Genomic DNA, 25,463 nt, shown 5'->3' on the forward strand with positions numbered 1-25,463 from the left:
TTTCAAGAATTTATTTATTCAAAGTAGATAACAAAAGGAACGCAATGAGATAAGATGCACAGTAGGCCCATACAATGGAATTCTAGGCAGCTATTAAGTCCAGTGAATTAGACTGCTATTTTCAAACACAGAAAGATATTCATGATAAACTGTCAAGTTGACAATGCAAACTGTCAGATTACAGGACACTATAGACAGAGGAGCCAGTTTATGAAAAAGTACACATATGCACTATATAGAGATGTATAGTCGATTACTCAACAAAATTTTAATCATGATATTCTGTGAGTAATGAGATGTAGTGATTTTTTTTTGTCTTGTCATATTATTTTCTCCTTTCACTTGAATTTTTTTTTTTTTTTTTTTTTTTTTTTACCATAGGCCTGGATCTTTTTTCCCAAAACATAAGGGAGGGCATTTATAGTCACAAACATATATGGACAACACATTTGTTGAGTATCAGCAGTTGGCTACTCTAACCTCCAATATATTTTGGCAAAGTTCATTGTGTCTAAAGAAACCATTCACTGATTATGTACTTCGGGGCAAGTTCCTCAATTGACTCTACTTTTCTGATATAAGATCAAGGTGGACTGGAAAGAGTGAATTTCAGGGTTAAACTCTGGTGACTACAGTGTGAGCCCAGCACTGCCAATCTGGGACAAGACTGATAGAAAGTTAAACGAGCAGCTCCCCTGGGACACACTTTCTACAATACTTTCCACTAGTGAATGTCAGCGGTTGTAGCAAACTGCAAATCAGGAAACATACAATGGTTCAGGACACCAAAATGATGAAAAGGGAGAAAAATCAGAATTTTTTAAATGGGAAGAAAATCAGTAAGGAGAAATATGTGAATAAATAAATATATAGAGATACTGAGAAAAGAAAACGAGCTTAAACTAACAAAAATTTCCATTAAAAAAAAAAAAAAACAAAAACCTGACAGTTGACTAGACTGGCTGAAAGACAAAATAAGTTTAAGCTATGCCTTGGCCAAACAGAGAATGAAATTTGATCATTATCCACATGTAAAGATCTAAAGTACCTGAAATATGAGATCCCTGTAAGTATCCTTTATACTTGTAATGAGTAAGATGAATGTGGTATCCGGCTCCTGCATTTATAAGCAAGCAGTCTCATCACAAGACTTTAAATGACGTCTACCTTCATTTAAATCTTATTGAACACAGAGCACCACGCTAGACATGTGCAATTCAAAAGGATGTGCGACATTATTTCTTGCTTTTGAAAAGCTTACCATTTATTCAAGGAACAAACTGGAGTACCAGCACAAACTCAGATCCAGTGATAAGAACTGAGACACACAGCAAAAGAACAGAGTTATGGCCCAAGAATAAGAGTGATGCTGAGTCATCACACCTGAATCTGAGCTGTGTCGGCTGCAACTTGGTGCTACAACACAGACCATGGGAAAGGAGCAGAATTTCCCCTGCCTCTCATGACGACTGGGCCGGGGAACTGGAAATTATTTAGCTACAAGATACTACTTCACTGAAAATAAAATAGCAACCATTAAATAAGTTGTCATTCCGTGCACCACCTGGTCAGTGCTGGATTCCTGTTGAAACGCTGCCAGAACTGAGAGGGAAAGGAAGTCATCAGGAAATAATAGCTGTCTCTATCTGCTTGACACAGACTTCACCAGTGCAGTAATTAAAACAAGGAGAAAAGGTCCATGCAGTAAGTTTTATAAAGCCTGGCGAGCTCCCCAACACTGAAAAGCAAATAAATTTTAAAAAGAAAATGCTTAGACAAACCAAAGACCAGGGAGCCAGGACTTCTCACTGACTAATTCAGAACAACTCTTCCTCATAGCCTTATTAATAAATGAATCTTCAAATCAGAAGCGATCCCATTCAGAGAGGATATTAACACAGGCACTTCAATAAATTAAACAGAATCAAAACTTCATCATACCCAGCTGTAATTATTGGCTTCTCAAGAGCTCAATCTTCTACTGTGAGTAGCAGTTACAGATGGGGCTGGAAGGCGTCCAAAAACCTAACAAATGTGATAAACCTGATGTACGTTCTCTCTCACTAGATTGTAAATTCCTTGATGGCTGGGGCCAGAATCATCTCTGCATTCCTTTTAGCATAAGGAATGACGTTTTATACGTTCAGATGGATAAATGGGTGGACAAACAAGCCGTGAACAAACAGTTGTATGTCACAGAGATTAAAAGTTTTAACAGAATACTTGGAATATTTGGGAAACCAACTAGCAGGTTGTTAAAGACAGGTTCTGGGAAAGGGAAATGACCAGGAGTGTGAAGGTGGCTGGAAGGGGAACAGAAGAGGTGCTCTCTACAACAAAGCCTCCGCTGTCCAACGTGGGGGAAGCAGGGTGCTGAGATGGCACGAGGCCTGGTGGAAGGGGCGAGGCAAGGACAATGAATTAACTAAGGAAGACAGGCAACAGGGCAAAGCAAGGAGGGACATGAAGAGCAAAGAGAACGCCGAGGAATCTAAATGCAATCAGCGGAGTCTATGACTTTTCAGCACAGAAGATGTGCTTTTTCTCCTTATCCCACTTGAGGAAATCAACATTGGTTCTCTTACTAAAAATAACATGCTGTGTTCACAAAGGCAGAAGAGAACTGGCATTACTAAAAAGTTAAATGCAGTACCAACTGATTTCCCAAAACACATGGGAAAAAGGGAGAAACATTAGGGGTTTATTAGTCATTAAGGTAAAAAATAAATAACTGCAAACAATGGAACAATGAAGAAAAAACATGCTGACAAATATTTGGGGCTTGTCCTAGACAGATGCTGAGAAAAATCTTATCTATTTGATGGTAAGTTAATTTTAATTTCTTATAACATTTCTATAAAATTTTACAATTTGTAATTTTTCCACATACATTTTCTCATGTGATAACACAAAATGGATTCATTTATTAAACCCATATTACTGATAAGGAAAGACACATAAAAAATTGATAATCTACCCAAAGTCACAAAGACAGTAGATGATGCAAATCGATTTTTGAAACAAGATTTTCCACATTTTATAATAAACCAGTACTATTAATGAAAGGATAATATTTTCAAAGTGTAATTTTAGGGGAAAGTTCAGTTCAGTCACTCAGTCATGTCCGACTCTTTGCAACCCCATGAATTGCAGCACTCCAGGCCTCCCTGTCTATCACCAACTCCCGGAGTCCACCCAAACCCATTCCATCGAGTCAGTGATGCCATCCAACCATCTCTTCCTCTCCCGTCCCCTTCTCCTCCTGCCTTCAATCTTTCCCAGCATCAGGGTCTTTTCAAATGAGTCAGCTCTTCACATCAGGTGGCCAAAGTATTGGAGTTTCAGCTTCAACATCAGTCCTTCCAATGAACACCCAGGACTGATCTCCTTTAGGATGGACTGGTTGGATCTCCTTGCAGTCTAAGGGACTCTCAAGAGTCTTCTCCAGCACCAGTTGAAAAGCATCAATTCTTCGGCGCTCAGCTTTCTTCACAGTCCAACGCTCACATCCATACATGACCACTGGAAAAACCATAGCCTTGACTAGATGGACCTTTGTTGGTAGGGGGAAAGGCCTTTATATATATCTCATGGTGAAAAGAAATTACATAAAGAGGCAAGGAAAATTTTTTCATTCATTAAATGAGAGAGTTAATCGGTCAGTCACACCAACTCTTCGTGACCCCATGTACTACAGCCCACCAGACTCCTCTGTCCATGGAATTCTCCAGGCAAGAATACTGGAGTGGGTTGGCATACCCTTCCTCAGGGGATCTTCCTGACCCAGGGACTGAATCCAGGTCTCCTAAATTGCAGACAGATTCTTTACCATCTGAGCCACCAGGAAAGCCTTTATTCATTAAAGCAAGCTTAAATATTTCCACTTTATAGAATTGACAGCATTAATAACAAATGCGAGGAAAAAGTGAAAATAAAAGCGTTCAATAATTTGAATACATCACTTAGACCAACATTAACTTAGAGATGGTAAAGCTATCCTAGTTATTCACAGAAAATCTTCGGGAGAAACTGTCCAGTGGAACCAGCTCACGATACGGTCACTGGGGGACTGCTCTGCACGGCAGTTAGCCAGAGCCCTGTGTGCCGAAGTGGAAGAATCTGCAAACTAAATAAAACAGAGATAACAACCTGCATGGAATGCACCAGTATGTGTGCAAGGAAACGCTTACATACATTTGCTGGCAAATGCACTCAAATTCTCTGAACAGATGGAAGAGAAACAGCCACCTACTTCTCTAGGAAGGGGTGCTAAGGCACTCTGGATCTGAGGTGGGGAGAGACTTACTCTTGTCTGTATTCCATTTTATATAATAAAAATTTTTATCATTTGTGTTAATTTTTTTCCGCTATAAAAGACTGTTACTTAAAAACCTTTTTAAATGATTGCCATTAAGACAAATGTGTAACTTGATGACAGGCCTGATACGCTAACGTGCATTTAGGGGTGACTGACGCTATCATCTCGAGCTGAGCTTTAAGGATGGATACAAGTCGACTGCACTGACCCGGAACAACTCAGGTGTGAACTGCACTGGTCCATGCGTGCAGTCACTTACACCTGCATCTTTTTCAATACATGTACAACTGGTCCTCCATATTTGCAGATGCGGAATCCAGGGGTACAGAGGGTCAGCCATGGACCTGAGCATCCCTGAATTCTGGTATCCGCCATGGGTCCTGGAAGCAGTCCCCTGAAGACACTGAGGCGTCTGTACACAGAAGTAGAAGGAGATGGCACTCTGGGGAGATGGTATACAGACACGGAAGGGAACAGCGCTCCGCAGACAGGAAGCGTCTGAGCGCCACCTAAGATGTGTCTGCGTGGTGAGCAATGAAGGCTGGAAAGTCAAGCCTAAAACGGTCATCTGAGCCCAGGTCACGGAGGATCCAGGACATCAGGCTTAAGGCTGAGAGTTTATTGTGGAGATCAGGGTCTCCTAAACATGAGAACCTACAGGCCCCAGTTTGAGAAAGACTGCAGTTAACAATGGAGACTGCCAGCTGCTTGGCTGGACAAGATGCCCCACCCGCCAGTCACAGGCTCAGACGGTAGCCTGGGCCAGCAAGCAGGAGGCTCCCTCAGCTCCGGACGGTGATGGGAGACAAAAGAGAAGCCTCACTTCTGCAACAGTATCTGACTAGCTCCTCGATCGAAAGGCCAAGCAGATCCTGAATACAGAGTCCAACAAGATGGGGGAGAATATTTTGACTAGTCAACTGTGACGGACAGAATAACGCGTCCACCCACTACTTTGTGATCTTAGTCTGCAAGGCCAGAGGCTGGTTATTCCCGGGTGCTTTTCCAGCCACTAGAATAAAGCCGTTAGACATTTAGATTAGCTTTATTACTTAGGAGAAAAACAGTATGAATATACAGACTATCAGTTGGTGTTGTTAAGTCACTAAGTCGTGTCTGACTCTTTGGGACCCCATGGCCTGCAGCATGCCAGGCTTCCCTGTCCTTCACTATATCCTGGAGTTTGTTCAAACACATGTCCATTGAGTTGGTGACGCCATCCAACTAATTCTGAATTTTATTCATTATACCTTTTAAAAAATTCATTAAAAATAGATGAATATGAAAGTTGTTTATAATATTTACCAAAAGCCATAATTAGAATTACTATCAGAAGTGTATTCTAGGCTGTAGCCTGAAATGCAAAGAAATACACTCATCCCTCATTAATCCTCATATTATCATAGTCATTGTGAAGTCACTCTCAGCTCTGGAGTCAAAAGGTTTCACTGATGGACACTATGTCATTATACATTAAATATGTAATATATACACATACTATATACATATCAAACAAAAGCATCTAATTATTATTTCTTATGAATTAAGAAACGTATATACGTTTTCCTTAAACTACAACAAAAATAACCATTGTTTAAAAACCTATTGCCACATTCGACCCTCTCTCTTGGCCATCACAGCTTTATGGCAGAAGAGAAAGGTGGTTACTGCTGTCATTTTAAAGACAAAGAAACAGGCTCAGAGGGTTTACCAGTAATACCAAAAAGCTAGCACTCCAAGTTCTTCTAAATCCAATCTAACTTCAGAGTCCTGCCATCCTAGCTAGCATAAAACAGCAGTGAATGAAAACTGTGAATTAAAATAGCAGATTCTCTTCTCACCAAAGAAACCACAGAGAGAACACCCCTCCTCTGTGTACCTCTCATGGTTAAGAAGACAAAATAAAATGATCCCTCAACCCCAGGAGCCCCACTGACCACTCACCAATGATAAAGTCTGTTTGCCCAGACATCCATATAAATACTGTCATCTCTGTGTCATGACACGAACAAGGCTGAGAACACTGCTACTGAGAACTCAGGAACATACAGAATGCTCTTAAATAAAATTTGCTTAGAAAATATAAACTCATAAACTTTATGAAAACACCTTTAAAAAGAGATTGATATCAATGATTTAACAGAATTCTGCTTCAAAGTTAACTGCAGGACTTAAATCCTGACACAGTGGTTCTCAATCACATTCACAATTCGCCCTTCTTTACTGGAGTATAACTGCTTTACAACGCTGTGAGTTTCTGCTGCACAGTGAAGGGAATCAGCTAGATGTACACACATATCCCCTCCCTCCTGAGCCTCCTTCCTGCCCACTTCCCCATCCCACCCTCTAGGTCATCACAGAGCACCGAGCTGAGCTCCCTGCTCCCTGTGCTGTACAGCAGCTCTGCACTAGCTACCTACTTTACACATGGTACTGTGCATACGTCAATACCAATCTCCCAGTTCCTACCCCCCTCCCTCCCCGTGTCCACAAATCCATTCTCTATGTCTGCATCTCTGTTCCTACCCTGCAAATAGGTTCATCTGTACCATTTTTCTCAGAGAAGGCGATGGCACCCCACTCCAGTACTCTTGCCTGGAAAATCCCATGGACGGAGGAGCCTGGTGGGCTGCAGTCCGTGGGGTCGCGAAGAGTCGGACACGACTGAGCAACTTCACTTTCACTTTTCACTTTCATGCATTGGAGAAGGAAATGGCAACCCACTCCAGTGTTCTTGCCTGGAGAATCCCAGGGATAGGGGAGCCTGGTGGGCTGCCGTCTATGGGGTCTCACAGAGTCAGACACGACTGAAGTGACTTAGCAGCAGCAGTACCATTTTTCTAGATTCAACATACATGGGTTAACATATTATATTTTTCTCTTCCTGACTTACTTCACTCTGTATGACACACTCTAGATTTATCCATGTCTCTACAGATGACCCAATTTCGTTCCTTTTTATGGGCTGAGTAATATTCTGTTGTGAGCTTCCCAGGTGGCTCAGTGGTTAAAATACCACCTGTCAACATAGGAGACATGGGTTCATTCCCTGGGTGGGGAAGATGTCCTGGAGAAAGAAATGGCAACCCACTCCAGTACTCTTGCCTGGGAAATCTCATGGACAGAGGAGTCTGGTGGGCTATAGTCTATGGGTTCGCAAAAGAGTTGGACACCACTTAGCAACAACAACAATATTCCAGTGTATACATATACCACATCTTCTTTATCTAGGCACATAATCCAGATTTTGGCAGAGCATAAATAAATTTTTCAAGTAATTAATGCTGGAGTCACTTTTAATCATCAGTAATTTATCCAATCAGTGGCTTGCTTAGTCCGTTCCATAGCACTAAGGTAGTCCATGTTTGCATACAACTTCTACTGCTCGCCACAGCCACAGGATTCCTTCAGCACTCACTCCAGAAAGTTAAAAGGCATGCAAATGAGTAAGAGTGACGGCTTTACTGGGGTGGCCTTGGATTCGCTATAAACCTCAGCCACTCACACACTGCAGTGCTTATTATCAGTGTACTCAGAACTCATAACCAACCATACCATGCCCCTACCTGATAGCATGTCCACTAAGACCCCCACAGTCACATAATATTACCCTGTCAGGTATGGATGTGAGAGTTGGACTGTGAAGAAAGCTAAGCACCGAAGAACCGATGCTTTTCAACTGTGGTGCTAGAGAAGACTCTTGAGAGTCCCTTGGACTGCAAGGAGATCCAACCAGTCCATCCTAAAGGAGACCAGTCCTGGGTATTCATCGGAAGGACTGATGTTGAAGCTGAAACTCCAGTACTTTGGCTACCTCATGTGAAGAGCTGACTCACTGGAAAAGACCCTGATGCTGGGAGGGATTGGGGGCAGGAGAAGGGGACAACAGAGGATGAGATGGCTGGATGACATCAGCGACTCGATGGACATGAGTTTGGGTAAACTCCGGGAGTTGGTGATGGACAGGGTGGCCTGGCGTGCTGCGATTCATGGGGTCGCAAAGAGTCAGACACGACTGAGCGACTGAACTGAACTGAATCTCACCTCATCATCAGAAATTCAGAGACGTGGGCCCTTAGTTTATTCCCATTCTAATCAGCTTCTAGTTTGTCAATATTAACTCTCAGAAGTTCAAAATTTTTACACATATATAGAATCCTTACTTTCCTGTTTAAATTAGTGAATGTTAAAAAAAAAAAAAGTTGGAAGAAAGGTGTGTAAAGAACAGTCACATTGTGACTTGCAAGGCCTGCTCCGTCTCGGTGGATGCCACCAAGCCTTTACAGAACTGCCAGACTCAGTGCTGAATCTGTATTCTCCACCAAACATCATCTTCAAAGTGAAACTAACTCGGCGGCCCAAAATACTCTAGCACTTTCCATCCTCCGTGCACCTGACCCCCAGTGGGGGCCCGGGAGGCTTCCCTGCCACCTTCCTCTCACATTCCTTTCTTCCACGCTGATCACATGCATCAAAATAGGAGGGAAGTTCATCACTGACGTTTGATTTCTGCTGAAGTGATCACACCTTTTTTCAAAGACTTCACGAACACGATACAGAACCAAGAGTGACTTACAGCCAAAGTTTACAAAGCACTTTCATGCCGTTTTCTATCGGACGCTCATAACAATTCTTGAGATACAAAGTGCAAACGTCTTATAACTATGAAAAGTGAAATCAACCGACGCTAAACAACTCTACCAAGTTATGAAGGTAATCAACAGCCAAGCCAGGACCAAAAGCATGTTCCACCCTTGTCCCGTGTCTCTCCACGCCATCACGGAGTCTGTGAGGTTTTATTCTGTTCTATCCATAGAAGGATTCCAGACTTTAGGTTTTTAGAAAATCATGTCATCGGACCCATTTACCCCTACTTACCTTGAGACAGAGATTTAACTGGCTACTCACATTCAATCAAAGAGTAAGCGTCAGTTTTATTTCGAGTGTGTCTGCTGAGAGTTTCTGAAATTACCTTTCATGATATTCACCACCCGCCCCTCACACCATTGGTGGAGATATAAACCGGTGCAGCCACTCTGGGAAATAGTATGGAAGTGCCTCGAAAAATTAAAGCTAGAACTACCACAGGAAGAAAACAAAGACACTAATTAGAAAAGTTATACGCGCCTCTGTGCTCACTGCAGCATTATTTACAACAGCCAAGATACAGAAGCAACCCAAGTGCCCATCAACAGATGAAAGTGTTCACAGACAGACACACACACCCCCAACCTGGGGCGCTCAGCCATAAAAAATAATAATATCTTGTCATTTTTGACAACATGCATGGACCTAGAGAGTATTACTGCGAAGTGCAACAGTCAGAGAGAGACAAGTACTGTGCGATTTCACCTACAGGTGGGATCTAAAACACAAATGAACAAACACGACAACCAGAGTTACAGAGAACACGTGCAGTGGGGGAGGTGCGTGGTAAGACACAGGTGGTTAAGGGAGGGAGATTAAGGAGGTACGAACTTCCAGCTACAGTACAAGTCTGTCGTGGGTGTGAAATGTACCCATGGGTACCCACAGGTATGTGGGGAACATAGTCAATAACCAGGTAATACCTTTACAGGTGACATTATAACTAGATTCATCCTGGTGACGATTCTGAAATAACAAATCACTTCTCTGTGTAACAGAAACTAACATAGTGTTAGAGGTCAATTACACTTCAAAAATAAACAAACTCATTTTTTTAAAAAAAAGAGAGAGATCAGACTGTGGTTACCAGAGGGAGTGGGGGAAGAGAAAATGGAATAAAGATGGTCAAAAGGTATAAAACTCCAGTTAAAAACTCAGTCAGTGCTGGGGATGTAATGTATGACATGATAAAGACCACTTACACTGCTGTATGTTATAAAGCTGTTGAGAGTAAATCCTGAGAGTTTTCATCACAAGGGAAAAGCGTTTTTTTCTTTCTTTAATTTGCACGTACAGGAGATGACAGGTGTTCACTAAACCTGGGGTAGTCACTTCACGGCGTGTGTAGTCACATCATATGCTGCACACCCCAAACGCGCACAGGGCTGTGTCTCCATCATATCCCCACAAAACTGGGAGGAAAAAGAAGACACTGCGCTACATTATGCTATTTTTATTTTCCAATCAAAGAAAGAAAGAAGTAATCTGGTTAAAGAAACACAATAACAATATTCACTCCTCTAATAGCTTCCCTCCTCTCTTCACTAGAAAAAGAAACAGATGCCCAAAGGGCACCCTGCCCTTCGGGGTGGTGCCCAAACAGATCAAAACTTTTTTCAAACAAAAAGTATTTCATGAAATGATTTGTTTAAACAATAAAAGGAATAAAAACTTTTAAAAAAACAAATAAATCAACACAAAATAATAAAAAAGCAAAGTACGATTAAAAGTAAAATTACAAACTGAAGAATTAACACAGTCCAAAGAATATAAAAATATTAAATGTCTCATAAATGAAAGAATAAACACCTCGTACAGCAAAAAGCAAAAGTGAAAGAGGTAAATACGAATTCCAGGATTTAACACCTCTGTGCAGATGGCAGGAGGCGGGAGAGGCAACCCGCAGGCCTCACTGGCCCCAGTTACTAAAGACCTAGAAGCAGGAACAGGGCCTCTGGCCCGTCCTCTGGCTGCAGAAGCTTCAACACCCCTGTCCTCTGGGTCGTCGACATCTGTGTGGGAGGAAGACAGCGCTCCAAGACCACGGAGCTCCACCTTACTCATCACCTCCTCCAACGCAGAGACCGAGCAAGAGTACCCGCCGTCCACTCTCCCCAGCCCCAGCTTTTAAATTAAGGGCTGCAACTCAGAATAAGAATCGCTAAGTCCCTTAACAACAGTAAATGAATAATTCTTGTATTTTGACCAAATTAAATTCAGCCATACCTTAAAAAAGGCAAATTCTAGTTGTACTTCAAATTATATTTTAAAGTAAGTACAAATCATACATATTTCAGAGCTGACTCCCTGGAAAAGACCCAGATGCTGGCAAAGATTGAGGGCAGGAGGAGAAGTAGGTGACAGAGGATGAGATGGTTGGATGGCATCACCGACTCAATGGACATGAGTTTGAGCAAACGCTGGGAGATGGTGGAAGACAGAAGAGCCTGGTGTGCTGCAGTCCATAGGGTTGCAAAAAGTCGGACATGACAGTGACTGAACAACAAGTTGTGTAGGTTAAATCTGTCAAACGTATTAAGTACAATACAAACCATACATTTCAAAGAATTACAATACCATGAAGATGTAAGCTGTAAACCATGGTAAATGTAACTTGGTCTTGCTGTGATGACTCAGAAGGCATTTCTGGTGTTCAGTGACCTCACTGCCAATACTCTGGCCACCATTTGAAGAAACCACAAGTAAGAAAGTAGTGGTGTTATGATACAAGGTTTAAGGCAGAAAAGTTAACATGAAGGGCATCTCTACCTTCTTCCCACGCTTACCAAACACAAAATGATCACTGTTGATTTCAATCATACCTGAGGGAAATAAATCAAAAACTTACCAAGAGATGCTATGAATCCCCAAACTGAGTAAACTCTTAGGAAGTGGATTTTATAGTGGCCTTATAAACAATTCTAGATAGCTACACCAGCCTCAATGACCAATGTAGAACAGTGCCAGGTACAAAGTACTGTACCACAGATCACTCATTTACATCCTCAACTGTCAAGCTATCAAATTATCAATACATATTTACAAATTAACATGCTGGCTTTCAACTCGTATTCCAGTTTAATGCTTCCACCTTCTGGAGTAAACACTGTTACGAAAAAACACAATAGTAACCACGGAAAACTTGGAAACTAGTATTTTTGTATGTGGTTTTTGGCTTAAAATGTCCTCTGTGACATGTCAAAACCTGTACACGGTAAACACAACCAATGTATAACCTTGATGAAACTGTGTTGTCCCTTATTTTCAACAAAATTTTCTGCAGATACTTGTCATCAAAATCACACACTGCACAGCAAAACAACACCAAAACTTAGTTCTCATGTCCTCTCTAGTAATAAGAACACAAAAAAAGAGAAAAAGAAATATTTTCTAAAAATAAACTCATTGTTTATAGTTATTAAATAGAAAACACCATTTTAATTTATATAAAAGACTAACAATGACCAAGACCTTGAAAAAGATTCCCCAAATATCACATGACTTCCTCTTCCAAACATATCCAAGACACACTGGAATCTCAAAAAAAACAAAACTTCATAATTCTTCCTGAACCACGTCCGTGTATTTTTAATGTGCAGACCTTGAGGACATTAAAACACTTCTGAACTCACTGTGTTTCATTTTAGCCAATGTTTTCTGCTCAAATTCATGCTGTTTCAAATAACTTTTAATTGAAATTAATAAAAAGTCTAAATTTTACCATTACTCAAGGGACAACATTTTAAAGGACTGCTTAATTTTCATTAATGACCATGAACACTAAACATATCTTTATGCTGGTGCAGCTTTGCTACCCAACCAAGACAAAATTATTTCTGAAATGACTAATTTCTGGACGTGTACACGCTTGCAGAAGACCATCAGATGTACTAAACTGATAGCTCTATGCTTTATTTTCAGATTCAAATGATAAATAAGAAGGAACTGAAAGAGGAAAAGGCTCCACCTGATCTTTACCAGTTTTGCCTGCTAAGACAGAGTTTGTGGTTTATCAACAGTTCTACCAAAAAAAAAAGAAAATTTAAATAAAGCACATATTGCTTGTGAAGGTAAAAAAAAAAAATAGCCTTTCAAAGCTCTACACATTAAATTTTTTTACGATTTAAGAAATATAAAATAGATGTTGGAAATACAGCAGAGCATTTTACTAACTTCACTGTGATAACAGAGTATAACTTAACAAGCCACTGTTGAACATCACCTGTATGATGACAACTTCCAAAAATCCGCAAGAGATCCAAAGACAGGCTTGTCCTTAAAAACCTAAAATCCAGTGTTCACAGAGAGCAACAAAGACCAAGTTCAAGGTGGACTATAACTGCCATGAGGCAAATATCAAAAGGATAATTACTCAGCGACTTCTTTTTATATCTTTTACTTCTGTAGCTTCACTTCCACAAATTTCACCTGCTTGATAAAGTTGTTCCATTCTTAAAGAAGATAAGATATTGATAGTAATACCTCTCAATACCTTTCACAATTTTCATTCTTTTTCTTTAAAAGCCATCTTAGTACCTTAATAATAGTGCTTCAACAGTTGCACAAATACTCACTGAACAGATATTTAGGGTCACACACTGTTTCAGGCTCTGAGTAAACAAAACTAAGCCCCACAAGCCCCTGCCTAGGCAGTTGACACCATAGCTGAGAGACTGCTTCTTAATCAGCTTCCTTAGTCACAAGTATTTAGACCAAAAGCGATATATTCTTTACTCTTAATTAGTCACAAGATTCTGAATATGAAGTACAACTACCTTTGGAACGAGATAACTGCCTGGAACCCAACTGAGAGCTGATGAGACATGTGGCTGTCTCCCCTCCATCACCTGGGGACCCCCCAGGCCCCCCAGCCCCTCTGCACAGCGCTCAGGGACCTGCCCTCCCCACACTGGGCGTGGACACTGCAGAGCAGACCACAGCTCTGACACCACCACAGTCCCTGACCTGAAACTGACATCCTGTGAGAATGCCATCTTCTCAACTGCTCTGCCTCTGTGCTCGGCACATAACTGGCGCTCAGAAACACGCGCTCAATGAATGAAAGAAGACTGAGAATCTCCTATGACATTCACACTCTTGCCATTTTTGTCTTTTGACTGATCCCTGTTAAAAGATGCTAATGTAGTATCACAACAACTCTGGTCTAGCCTAGCATAGGGGATGTTCTCAACAGGCGGCTTTCTCAAACTGCTGCAGAAAAGGTCAAAGCTATTAGAAAATGCTGATTATTTTAGGGGCAGCACAGCCTAATGGTTCGAGAATCAGAAAAACAAATTCAAGTCGCAGTCCCACCTCTGGGAGCTGTGTGTTACTTAACCTTTCAGAGATTCCATATCCTCATCTTTATGAAAATAACAATCCCCACTTCATGTGGCTGTACTAAAGAGGATATGCAGACTCTTTCCCAGAAAAGGCAATGGCACCCCACTCCAGCACTCTTGCCTGGAAAATCCCATGGACGGAGGAGCCTGGTGGGCCACAGTCCATGGGGTCGTGAAGAGTCAGACACGACTGAGCAACTTCACTTTCGCTTTTCACTTTCATGCATTGGAGAAGGAAATGGCAACCCACTCCAGTGTTCTTGCCTGGAGAATCCCAGGGATGGGGGAGCCTCATTGGCTGCCATCTATGAGGTCACACAGAGTTGGACACGACTCAGCAGCAGCAGCAGCAGACTCTTTCCACAGCTACTGACACACTGCTAAATATTAGTTTTATTTCTATTTCTGTAATACATCTAACTGGAGGCCTAATCAGAGAAAATAAATTGGTAAATTCGGTGCTGTAACCATGCCATCACTTTATTTCATTAACTGGGAAGTTACAAACCAAAAAAAAAAAAAAAAAAAGTCTTAATGAAATTCACTCTAAATATACTTACACACATATTAAAGCTGTTAACCACAAACTACAAACGGAGTATCAATATAAACCGGGAAAATGAGAAAACCCAACCGACAGAGGTATACTTGATCCTCAGTTCAGAGATCTTTCCACCACAGCAAGTTTGCATCATTCTAATTAATTCAGGTGTACCAGGCTTTCTTTAAAATTAAAATGTTCCCCTGAGGGCTGTCTATCAGGTGTTCACACCTCACTGTGAATTACTTTCATCAGATAAATACATTAAGTACCACCACCTACTGAAAGCAACTGTGATTTGAGGAGTGGTGAGCCAGGTCCATAGGGCAGGGGAGGGCTGTGCCGGGCTCGCTTGCCAGGGTCTCCGTGCACTCACGGGGCAGCATGACGACGAGGCACACGCCCGGAGAGCTCCCAGGGTCAGAAAAGCCATTAAAGTGATGCTCTTTACGGACACTTCCAGGTCCCTGATTCTACGTTCTCTGGTGAAGTGTGCCCAGAGAACCCAGAGCCTGAAACAGTGTCTGACCCCAAGGATCTGTTCAGTGAACATTTGTTCAACTGTTGAAGCACCATTATCAAGGTACTAAGATGGCTTTTAAAGAAAAACAATGAAAATTGAGAAGGGTACTGAGGTATTACTATCAAAATCTTTTCTTCTTTAAGAACGTAACAACTTTTATCAAGCAGGTGAAATCTGTGGAAGTGAAGCTACATTAGTAAAAGATATAAAAAGAAGTCGCTGAGTAATAATCCTTTTGATTAAAGCTGCAAAATTAAACAACATGTGAATAAATAAAAGCACCTAATGAGACAAGTTACAATCAGAAAACAAGCTCTGCAGCATCCCTTTCAGAGTGAGAATCGATAACACTGAGCCCTGAAGATGACTCGCTTCCTACCCTCCAGGCAGCTGCGGGAAGGAGGGGGTGATCTCAGAGCCAAACAGAAAAGTGCAACTGTTCTCAACTACGTTCCAGGTAGAACCCAAGGGTCTGTCCCGGAGGTGCGCCCCTGAAGAGCCACAGGAAACTCTGCCCCTGGTTAGCAGCTATGAGAAAATAAGCGCTGCTTTCTGCTCCAACGTGGGGCACGCTGTGGGAGCTTTCACTGAAGATTTGCTCTAATTCATCCTGGTGTGCCTGGGGTGAGAGGGACTCAAGAATTCCTTAACCAACACGAAGCTGGAGCAGAAAAGCATCGTAACCGCATTTTACTCACAGATTTTTTTTCCCCCCTACTTCGGGCAACATGTAAATCTCCTAGACCATCTTATGTATGATTCACCAAAGTTCTACTCTCTAAATGCCAGGGTTTTCTGGGGTTTTCAGCGTGTGTGGAGGGGTATCAATGGGCTTCAAGGCGGCCTCCACAAACACACATACACGGCACGTGTCCCAGTAAATCCTGTGATGGGAGGCAGGGGCAGAGTGGATGCAGGGCCTGAATCGGCGGGGTGGGGGGGGTGGTGAGCGGGGTGCCCTGAGCACAGGAACCCCAAACAGCCCCGCCCCAGGCAGAGGGTACAGGTCAGTAATGTCCCCGCAGGGCTCCCCTGGTGGCTCAGTGGTAAGGAGTCTGCCTGCCGATGCAGGAGACGGGGGTTCGATCCCTGGTCCAGGGAGATCCCACATGCTGCAGGGCAACTAAGCCCGGGCACCACGATCGCTGAGCTTGTGCTCTGGAGCCTGCGAACCACAACTACTAAAGTCCGCACACCCGAGACCCGTGCTCCACAAGAGAGGCCACCATGGTGAGCTGCCACCAGAGAGTAGCCCCCGCGCGTCACAACGAGAGAAAGCCCACTCGCAGCAACAAAGACCCAGCGGGGCCAAAAATAACTAAATGAATCTAAAAATTAATAACGTCCTTGCTGCTGCCCACCAGCCAGCACGCACTGAGGGTCACGTCCACAAGCACGGCCTCTGAACTCACTGGACCAACATTAATCTGACCAATGGTCAGACACTGCGCTCAGACCACTTTCTGTCGCGCATTCTGTAAATGCTAAACACGCCAGCGGCTGCACTACACTGTTCCTTAAGAATACAGTCGCTGGGTCACCGGCTGGTCCTCGAAGAGGTCACTCGGAGCAGGGCAAGCAGACGCTAAGACCTGTCTGCACGTCTCTGCATTACTATCTTAGATGTACCTGAAGAACGTGCTACAGGCAGAAGCAAAATGTTATGAATCTGTGTAAACAGTATCCCTCAAGGCGAAAACCTATCAAATGCAAAAGGGAGCTCAGCAGGACACAGTCAGGATTCTTTGGCCTACGGTTGTGATTTTAAAAACAGGACACAGTTAGGACTGTTCACATGAGCTGGAGATCAAAGGACGGAGCATCTGATACTGACTGGGCTGGAGAAGCTGATAAAAGTGCAAAGTTGGTGGCAAGGTGGGATCTGCTCCTAAGAGAAGTCACTCTCTCTGGCTAAAGAGAATGGGATAAAGAAGACAAGGTCTGCTAAAAGATGCACGGAAAACCACCAATAAATAAAAATGTTAGCGCAAAGATTCACTAAATATGGACATGGAAATCCTAAGAGTGGTGCAGTGTGAATACCACAAGGGCAAGGCTCAGTAAGCATTGTGGAATCACACCTCATTCATTAACTTTCCGGAAGACACTGTATTCCTGCTTAAAAAAAGTACCTGTGCCACACACAGTTTATACTCCAGAACTAAAGAGCCTCTTGATGAGAGTGAAAGAGGAGAGGGGAAAACTTGCTTAAAACTCAACATTCAGAAAACTAAGATCATGGCATCTGGTCCCATCACTCCATGGCAAACAGATGGGAAAACAATGGAAACAGACTTTATTTTGGGGGGCTCCAAAATCACTGCAGATAGTGACTGCAGCCATGAAATTAAAAGATGCTTACTCCTTGGATGGAAAGTTATGACCAACCTAGATAGCATATTCAAAAGCGGAGACATTACTGTGCCAACAAAGGTCCGTTCAGTCAAGGCTATGGTTTTCCCGGTAGTCATGTATGGATGTGAGAGTTGGACTATAAAGAAAGCTGAGTGCCAAAGAATTGATGCTTTTGAAGTATGGTGTTGGAGAAGACTCTTGAGAGTCCGTTGGACTGCAAGGAGATCCAACCAGTCCATCTTAAAGGAAATCAGTCCTGAATATTTATTGGAAGGACTGATGCTGAAGCTGAAACTCCAATCCTTTGGCCACCTGATGTGAAGAACTGACCCATTTGAAAAGACCCTAATGCTGGGAAAGATTGAAGGCGGGACCAGAAGGGGACGACAGAGGATGAGATGGTTGGATGGCATCACCAACTCAATGGACATGAGTTTGAGCAAGCTCCAGGAGTTGGTCATGGACAGGGAGGCCTGGCGTGCTGCAGTCCATGGGGTTGCAAAGAGTTGGACACGACTGAGTGATTGAACTAAACTGAACTGATTTCCCTGTGCGAAGCTACTACACATGAGAGCCAACAGAGACACTAGATTTAAATATGTAGTGAAAAGTGAGAAAGTGTTAGTCACTCAGTTGTGTCCAACTCTTTTGCAACCCCATGCACTGCAGCCCGCAGGGCTCCTCCGTCCATGGGATTCTGCAGCAAGAATACCAGAGTGGGTTGCCATGCCCTTGCACAGGGCATCTTCCCAACCCAGGGATCAAACCCAGGTCTCCCACATTGCAGGCGGATTCTTAAAATATCTACATGTTATCAAATCTACTAAAAACCAATAGACTGAAATAGAGACTCTGGAGCCAGGCTGCTCTGGGCAAGTTACTTCATCTCTGCCCGCGGGGTTTTTTATCAAGTATGCAGGACTAGCTGTCGGTGACTCAGGCGCCACACAAGTAGGGGCTACGGCTCCTGCCCCTGTGGGTGCGGGGCCAAGAGCACAGAACAGAAAGCAGGGGCGTGGGGCCGCGGCCCAAAGGGAAACCCCTGGAGGAGGCGTCTCCCGCCCTCCTCCGGCAAGAGCCGCTCTTCAGTTGCCTGAATCTTCCTGGGGAAAGCAGAGGTGGCACGCCTCCAGTAAGTTCCGCAGTGAGAACTGCAGGCAGCCCGTTCCTGCTGGCTGAGCCTCCCTGACGGCTGGAAGCGAGAAAAAGACGGTGGAACAGGCGTGATGACGGCGGCCTGCTTGGAGGTCTAACGGGAAGAGCACCGAGAGCTAGATGCCAGGACCTGGCTCTCTGGGGGCTGGGGCAGAAGCTACCAGAGGCACTGCCCTGCCCAGAAAGCAGCCACGCGGAGACGCCCTGGCCACCTGCCGGACGCCCCTGGCACCCAGCCCCCGACACAAGAGAACGTGCCAGGGACACACCCACCTGCTCACAGCAGTGCTGAACGCCAGTCACATGAGTTTCCAAAAACTCATGCAATGCCCTTGAAACAAGTCCAAACAGGTGAGAGGAAGACTGTCCCTCACCAGGGCCAGCCGTTATCAGCTACATCTCAACAATGCCATTTTTTTTTTTTTTCAGACTATTTATTTATCTGGGCTTCCCTGGTGGCTCAGCAGCAAAGAATCCACCAGCCAATGCAGAAGACAATGGTTTGATCCCTGGGTTGGGAAGATCCCCTGGAGAAGGAAATGGCAGCCCGCTCCAGTACTCTTGCCTGAGAAATCCCATGGACAGAGGGACCTGGTGGGCTACAGTCCATAGGGTCGCAAAGAGTGGGATGTGACTTAGCAACAAAACAACAACAAAAAAGTACATATTTATTTGTTTTGGTCCTGCCCCAAGACATGTGGGAATCTCAGCTCCCCAACCAGGAATCAAACCCGTGTCCCCTGCACTATAAGCTCAGAGTCTTACCCACAGGAACTGCTAGGGAAGTCCCCTACGATGCCACTTCAAATCTCTAACTACATCCTAGTTACTGAGGATCTGCCTCTGAAGACATTTATGATCTAAATCATTCAGGACAAATAAAGGAAGTTAAAACTTCTCTATTAAAAAGTAAACAAGAAACATGCCAAATACCTTAATTATCAATCTTAGCATAAACCAAGTTTACCCTAACCATCGTACTTCCTACTGGATTAGATAGTCATCAAAAAATACACCAATATACTGAGAAATAACAACTCATTCAAAAAATAAACCAATGTTTTAAGAAAGGCAAAGAGCACTGTAATTGATTTCCATTCTCCTCTTCCCTGCTAGTTGTTTAGTGTATCATTCATGATGATCCTGTCACTCCACCCCTACCCCCACCGATGGCTACTTTAGGATCGGTCAGCCCCAAGCCCACTTGGGCCACCAGGACCCAACGTTCTGGGGATTTGGGGAAACAAACTACCCCCATTAGGACCATGACAAACCAGTGTCTGCCATCCCCGGAGTTATAAGCAAGAAGCAGGGTTCCTGCCTGTCTGAGAGCCACGCTTCCACCACAAGGAACCTAAGTCTCCCAGTGGCTGCACTCCCGTGGGTGGTGAGCCCAGAGGCAGAAAGAGCCGAGGTCTCTGGTGACCTACTTCTAAACTTCCTTTTATGAAGTATTAAGTTTCCTTATTATTTAAATTGGTTTCATGTTGTACCCTAAAACATCATAATTTACACATTTTGTTTTACATGTCCATTAGAACATAAGAATGTCATCCATGTTCATGTAAATGTTAGCAAAAAAGTGTTCTATTTTAAATAAACTGATGCCCATATGAGACTCATTAAATACATGGCTCTCACTGACAGTTAAATAAAAATATCCGAATAACTTTCTGGAGTAATTTCTGGACGTTTTGCCCTTCAATAATTATCAGTAAGACAGAAAACTATTTTAAAAACATTTATAAACATCAAACTCTCAATCTGACATAAAACTTTAGTTATTTGGTAGTGTTACTTTTTAGAGCACAAAAAGGGTAACTCTTAGACCCTAAAATATTAGTCAAGTTCACAGTGTTTAAGTCACAATCAAAAAAGAACTGATGCTAATGCTTTTTACATAATTAAGTTTAGCTTTTTTAAAAAAATCTTTAGACTTTGCTGCCAGTGAGCCATTTTAATGGAATATGTGGGTAGGAGAGATTAACTGCAACTACAGAGAAGCCAAACATGTTTATTTTAACCACATAATATTTTCAACTTCATCGTGCTACATAAACAGTTAAAATACAAAGACATTTCCGATGAGCAGTGATTTAAACAACCAAAACCAAAAGAGCAAGAAGGTAATAAAAGAAAGGCAGAAGTAGAAGATGCCTACTGAAAAGGCTAGCTCCTAAAAAAAACAGATAAAGGCAGAGAGAGGAGGTAAGGAGTAGACCACTCGGGAGCCCCCCAACACAGGCGTGGAGCTGGTGTTCCATGAGGCAGGCCCATCCTTTCCTCAGGAATCAGCATGCATTCAAAATGGCAGAGAAACCCACGCTGCCCAAAGGAATTTAGCCTGTTCTACAAACACGTCAGGTCAGCATTATTTCACACACCTTAGCTGACGTTACGGTAGATATTGTGAAGATTTATTCCTATCATAAATACACTACAGAATACATTTAAATTGGAGCTGGAAAAAAAAAACAACGTATCCAGCGGACTCTTCAAAGAGAACGTATTTGGACCTGGAAAGACCGTAAGCAGACTAATACACACAGGAAAATGAAAGATAACCTCTTCAACCGGGGAAAGCTCACGTACAACCTAGGATCTCTCCTCGCCTGGGGGACAAGCCTGACCACAGCTGCGGCTCAAGCAGGCCTGAGTGGGGCAGGCAGGGCCGCTGGAGCCAGGAGCAGGCCTGCCTTCCTACCTAAAATTAGCCCTGCCCACCTCACCGCAGCTGGGCTGGGCGCCTCTATTTTAAGGTGCACGACTCCAAATTGCTTAGGAGCATGTAATTGCCGGCCAATTTGGGGAGCTGCGAGTGTGGAGAGACTTCCCAGCCAGCCTCAAGAGTGGACAACCAGTCTGGACAAAGTCTCACACTGAATCATCATGCTATCTGGGGTCTAAGTACACGGGTGGTAAAGTCATACACGGGAGATATCCATGAAAGATACAACACAGGGACAGAACGCAGACGAGCAAGAAGACTCAGCGCCTCCTCTCATCCACCAGCTCTCCCCCACCACCCAGCACACACACACACCCCCTACCACAAAAGTAGGGGGGAAACCGACAACAGTCATGATCCTAAGGTGTCCTCATCATCTCGGGAAATTATGATGTAGCAACTGACAGCTGAAACCCCTTCCAGGTAATGCCACAGGGCTGTTTACCGCCCTCTGAAAGCCCCTGGCTCCCAGAGTAAAGCCCGCAGAGAGGGCTGCCCAGTCCACATTTCACGTCTGGGGAACTTGAGATGGGAACTGGTATGGCTCCCGCTTGAACCAGTGAGAAAATTTTCACCAGCATTTTAAACAGGAGCTGAATTTTCAAGAAGGAATGGAAGAATATCCCCGTAAGTAACAATAACGTCATCAACAAAGTTGTGAGTTACATGGCACTGACACACTCCTGAAATTTAAGCTACACAGATAACATTCCTGATTCCCACCACCTTAGAGCTAAAACTCAGCCTCTATTTTCCGACTGGAACTTGAGACACCAGACACAGAAGGTATATTTAATACAAGTCCTGTCCTGATACCACTGCATTCCACCTCTCTACACCCTAAGCGTTTCTTCTGAACTAGCAAAACACACGTACCTTCATTTTCGGAGGCATGACATTTCACTTTCAATACCAAGTCAAAGGTCCTTTCTGGATTTTCCCTGAAAGAAAAAGAACTTTGTTAGTATTTCTTTCCTGTGACAAAGTTTATATTCTCTAAATTCTAATAGTTAATCTTGTTCTTGTCTCAACAGATTCCATGTAACGATATGACCAGGCTTCCCAGGTGGCTTTGTGGTCAAGAAGCCACCTGCCAATTCAGGTGAGACCCAGGTTCAATCCTTGGGTCGGGAAGATCCCCCAGATAAGGAAATAGCAACCTACTCCAGTATTCCTGCCTGGGAAATCCCATGGACAGAGGAGCCTGGCGGGCTACAGTCCATGGGGTCACAAATGAGTGGGATGCAACTTAGCGACTAAACAAAAATAAACTACATGATCACAAGGGAGAAGAAATAAAGTGTTTTCCTGGTTCAGCAACTTAAGCGCACTGAGGCTAACAGTTCAGAGACTTCGGGAAAACATTTAACTTCTCAGTCTGCTTTCTCACCTAGAAAGTACCTTGTTAGGGTCACAGAACAACTGTGAGGATTACAAATCACATAATGCATGTGGAAGTACTCTATAAAGTATTAAGTGCTGTATAAACAGAAAGCATTGCCTTTATCTTATCAAACCAAAACTGAAAAGCCAGAACGTTCCTAACAGGCGCTACCTTTCCCCACCAGCAGAGTTTAATGGCAGGTTCTCTGGCTTTTATCAAAGGACTTGCAATATAGACACAACGGAATGACTGGTTCCAGCTGCCACATTCTAGAGCACCATGAAACACTCATAATGGTCCTTAAAAGTGGAACTTTGCGTATACTGTCTTGAGACAGAATTACAGTAGGGAAGCACGCTTTAAGTGCCAAACTATACATAGCCTCCGAGGCCAACCCAAAAAGATAACGTCAACTATCTGGGAAAACTGGACTCCTATTTCAATATTGGAGTTGATCACTAAGAACAGTAAGGTTTTGCTTCATTCAGAAGTTACCAACATTCACTAAATGCTCACACATTCAAGGTATACTTTGTTAATTTCAAGAAGTGAATGGAAATCTTTTGAGACATCTTCTTTAGAAACACTGTGTTCTTTTTAACATAGTTCTGTTTTAATCTCTTTCTGCCAGAAGATAAAAGATCAAGCAACATCTGATACCACAAAGTCCATGTGACCAAAGTGTTAATGTATTTCAGTTATTTCTGCCACTGGAGTCCTTGGTTGTTTGTGCACTGGCTGTTTTTAATCATGCATTTACCTCAAGAAACTAACAGCTATGTTGGCTTCTAAGTAAGCGCTCTATTTTTTAAAATTTATTACAAGAATCTAGAAACAGAGAAATTGGCAAGCCATATAAATTATTCTGCAAATTCCTCAGCCGTCCCACTATTAAGTTGCTTCAATGAGAATAATCTGAACTCAGGTGAGCCTCCCTCCTAATCCAGTTAATGTCAAAAGATATACTTTTTTAAGTCCCATACCTAGCACCCTCCCCCAATATATCAAACACTGAAGAAAATTATTTTCCTAAGTCTTTAGAACCTCTCTTAAGTGTATACACAAAATACTCTGTAAAACTGGGAAATGATAAAGGCTTTTAACGGTAAAAGAAATATATACACGATATTCATGAACTCGGGTAGGGTGGGGTGGGAGTTGGTTTAAGAGGGTGTCAAAGGAAGAAAGAAGGAATTTTTTGCAAAGTAAGTTTCCGGAGGAAAATATAAAACTCCTGCCCCTAAGATAACTGAAAGAAAACCACCACACTGTTCAGATGGCTTTTTGCCTGCTGAAGGTACTGAAGAAAAGCCCAAGGGGCACCCAAGGGTGCTGCTGACCACACGGAAAACACGCCCTCCGCGAGCCCCTTCTGCCGGCGCCGGTATTCCACGCCCGGGGCACCTTTCTGCCCTGAGAAGGGGCCGGAGGAGGGAGACCCGGGGCCGCCAGTAAACACCCTGGAAGCGCGCCGGGAGGGCAGTCACGCCCGAGCCGCCTGGCCGCCCGGCGCGCGGCGGGGGGAACCGGCCTCACGTCCGCCTGCCGCCCGGGACCCGCAGCGCCGCGCCGGCGCCCAGGCCTCCGCCCGGGCCGCGCGCCCCCCGCCGCCCGCAGGCCCGCGGCCTAGGCCGCCCGGGGAGCCGGGGTTGGGGGGCCGTGGTCCGCGGAGGGGCCTCCCCGCCCTCCCCCGCGCGCACTCACTTGGTCCTGCAGTCCATGGCTACATGTCGCGGGGCGCGCCCGCCCGCCGGCCGCCGCGGGAACGGCTGCGCGCAGCGCGGCGGCCCGGCCCGGCGGAGAGGCCCCGCCCCCGGCCCGGCCCGGCCGCCCCGCGCTCCCTGCACCGCCCGCGAACCAGGAAGTGGGCGCGCGGCGCCGGCGCGGGGCCGCCTCACCTGGGCCGCGCGGGCGCAAGCGGGCCTGCCCGAGGGCTCGCTGCGCGCCCGACCGCCAGCTGCTTGGGCGGCCTGGGCGCCGGACGGCCGCGTGCGCCCCCGGAGCCGGCCTGGGCTCGGGGTGGGGACGCTCAGGGCCGCCGACCCCCGCCCCGGAAAGCCAAGTACCCGGCAGGGCACCCGGACCCCGCGGTGCGCGCCGCGTGCGCCCCCGGAGCCGGCCCAGGCTCGGGGGGGGGAGGGGCTGGGGGGCTGCGGTTCAGGGCCGTGCCCCCGGGGGTGGGGGTGCTCAGGGCCGCCCCCGCCCCGCCCCGGAAAGCCAACTACCCGACAGGGCACCTGCACCCCGCGGTGCGCGCCGCCCCGCGTCCGAGCAACCGTTAACCCTTGGTGTATGTGGAGCGCCGCATGGCTTTCAGGCTGCACATCCCGATCTCCAGGCGCCGCACTCGGCCCCTGGCCTCCCTGCCACTGGGCCTGGGTACCTCCTAGGGGATCCAGAGCCGCCCCCTCCTGAATCAGGAAGGTTCAGAGGTGCACCTGCTCAGGAGCCCAGCCTGGCAGCCAAATAA

The 25,463-nt window shown here is 44.7% G+C and overlaps 1 protein-coding gene across 4 annotated transcripts in view; it reads right to left on the minus strand.

The window, feature by feature from the left end:
• Positions 1-24,801, minus strand: part of DENND1B (DENN domain containing 1B) — a 271,452-nt gene extending 246,651 nt beyond the window's left edge. For 3 of the 4 annotated variants that reach the window (XM_055583140.1, XM_055583139.1, XM_055583138.1), the window contains exons 1-2: positions 24,698-24,801; positions 22,486-22,550 (exon numbers count right to left, since the gene is read on the minus strand). In XM_055583140.1, coding sequence (XP_055439115.1) covers positions 22,486-22,550; positions 24,698-24,714 — 82 coding nt within the window. In that variant the 5' untranslated portion in view covers positions 24,715-24,801. The remainder of the gene's footprint in view (positions 1-22,485; positions 22,551-24,697) is intronic. The other variant, XM_055583141.1, reaches the window with a different exon arrangement.
• Between the last annotated feature and the right edge of the window lie 662 nt (positions 24,802-25,463).

The sequence above is a fragment of the Bubalus kerabau genome, chromosome 5 (genome assembly GCF_029407905.1).
Source record: "Bubalus kerabau isolate K-KA32 ecotype Philippines breed swamp buffalo chromosome 5, PCC_UOA_SB_1v2, whole genome shotgun sequence".
In the NCBI taxonomy this organism is placed as follows: Eukaryota; Metazoa; Chordata; class Mammalia; order Artiodactyla; family Bovidae; genus Bubalus; species Bubalus kerabau.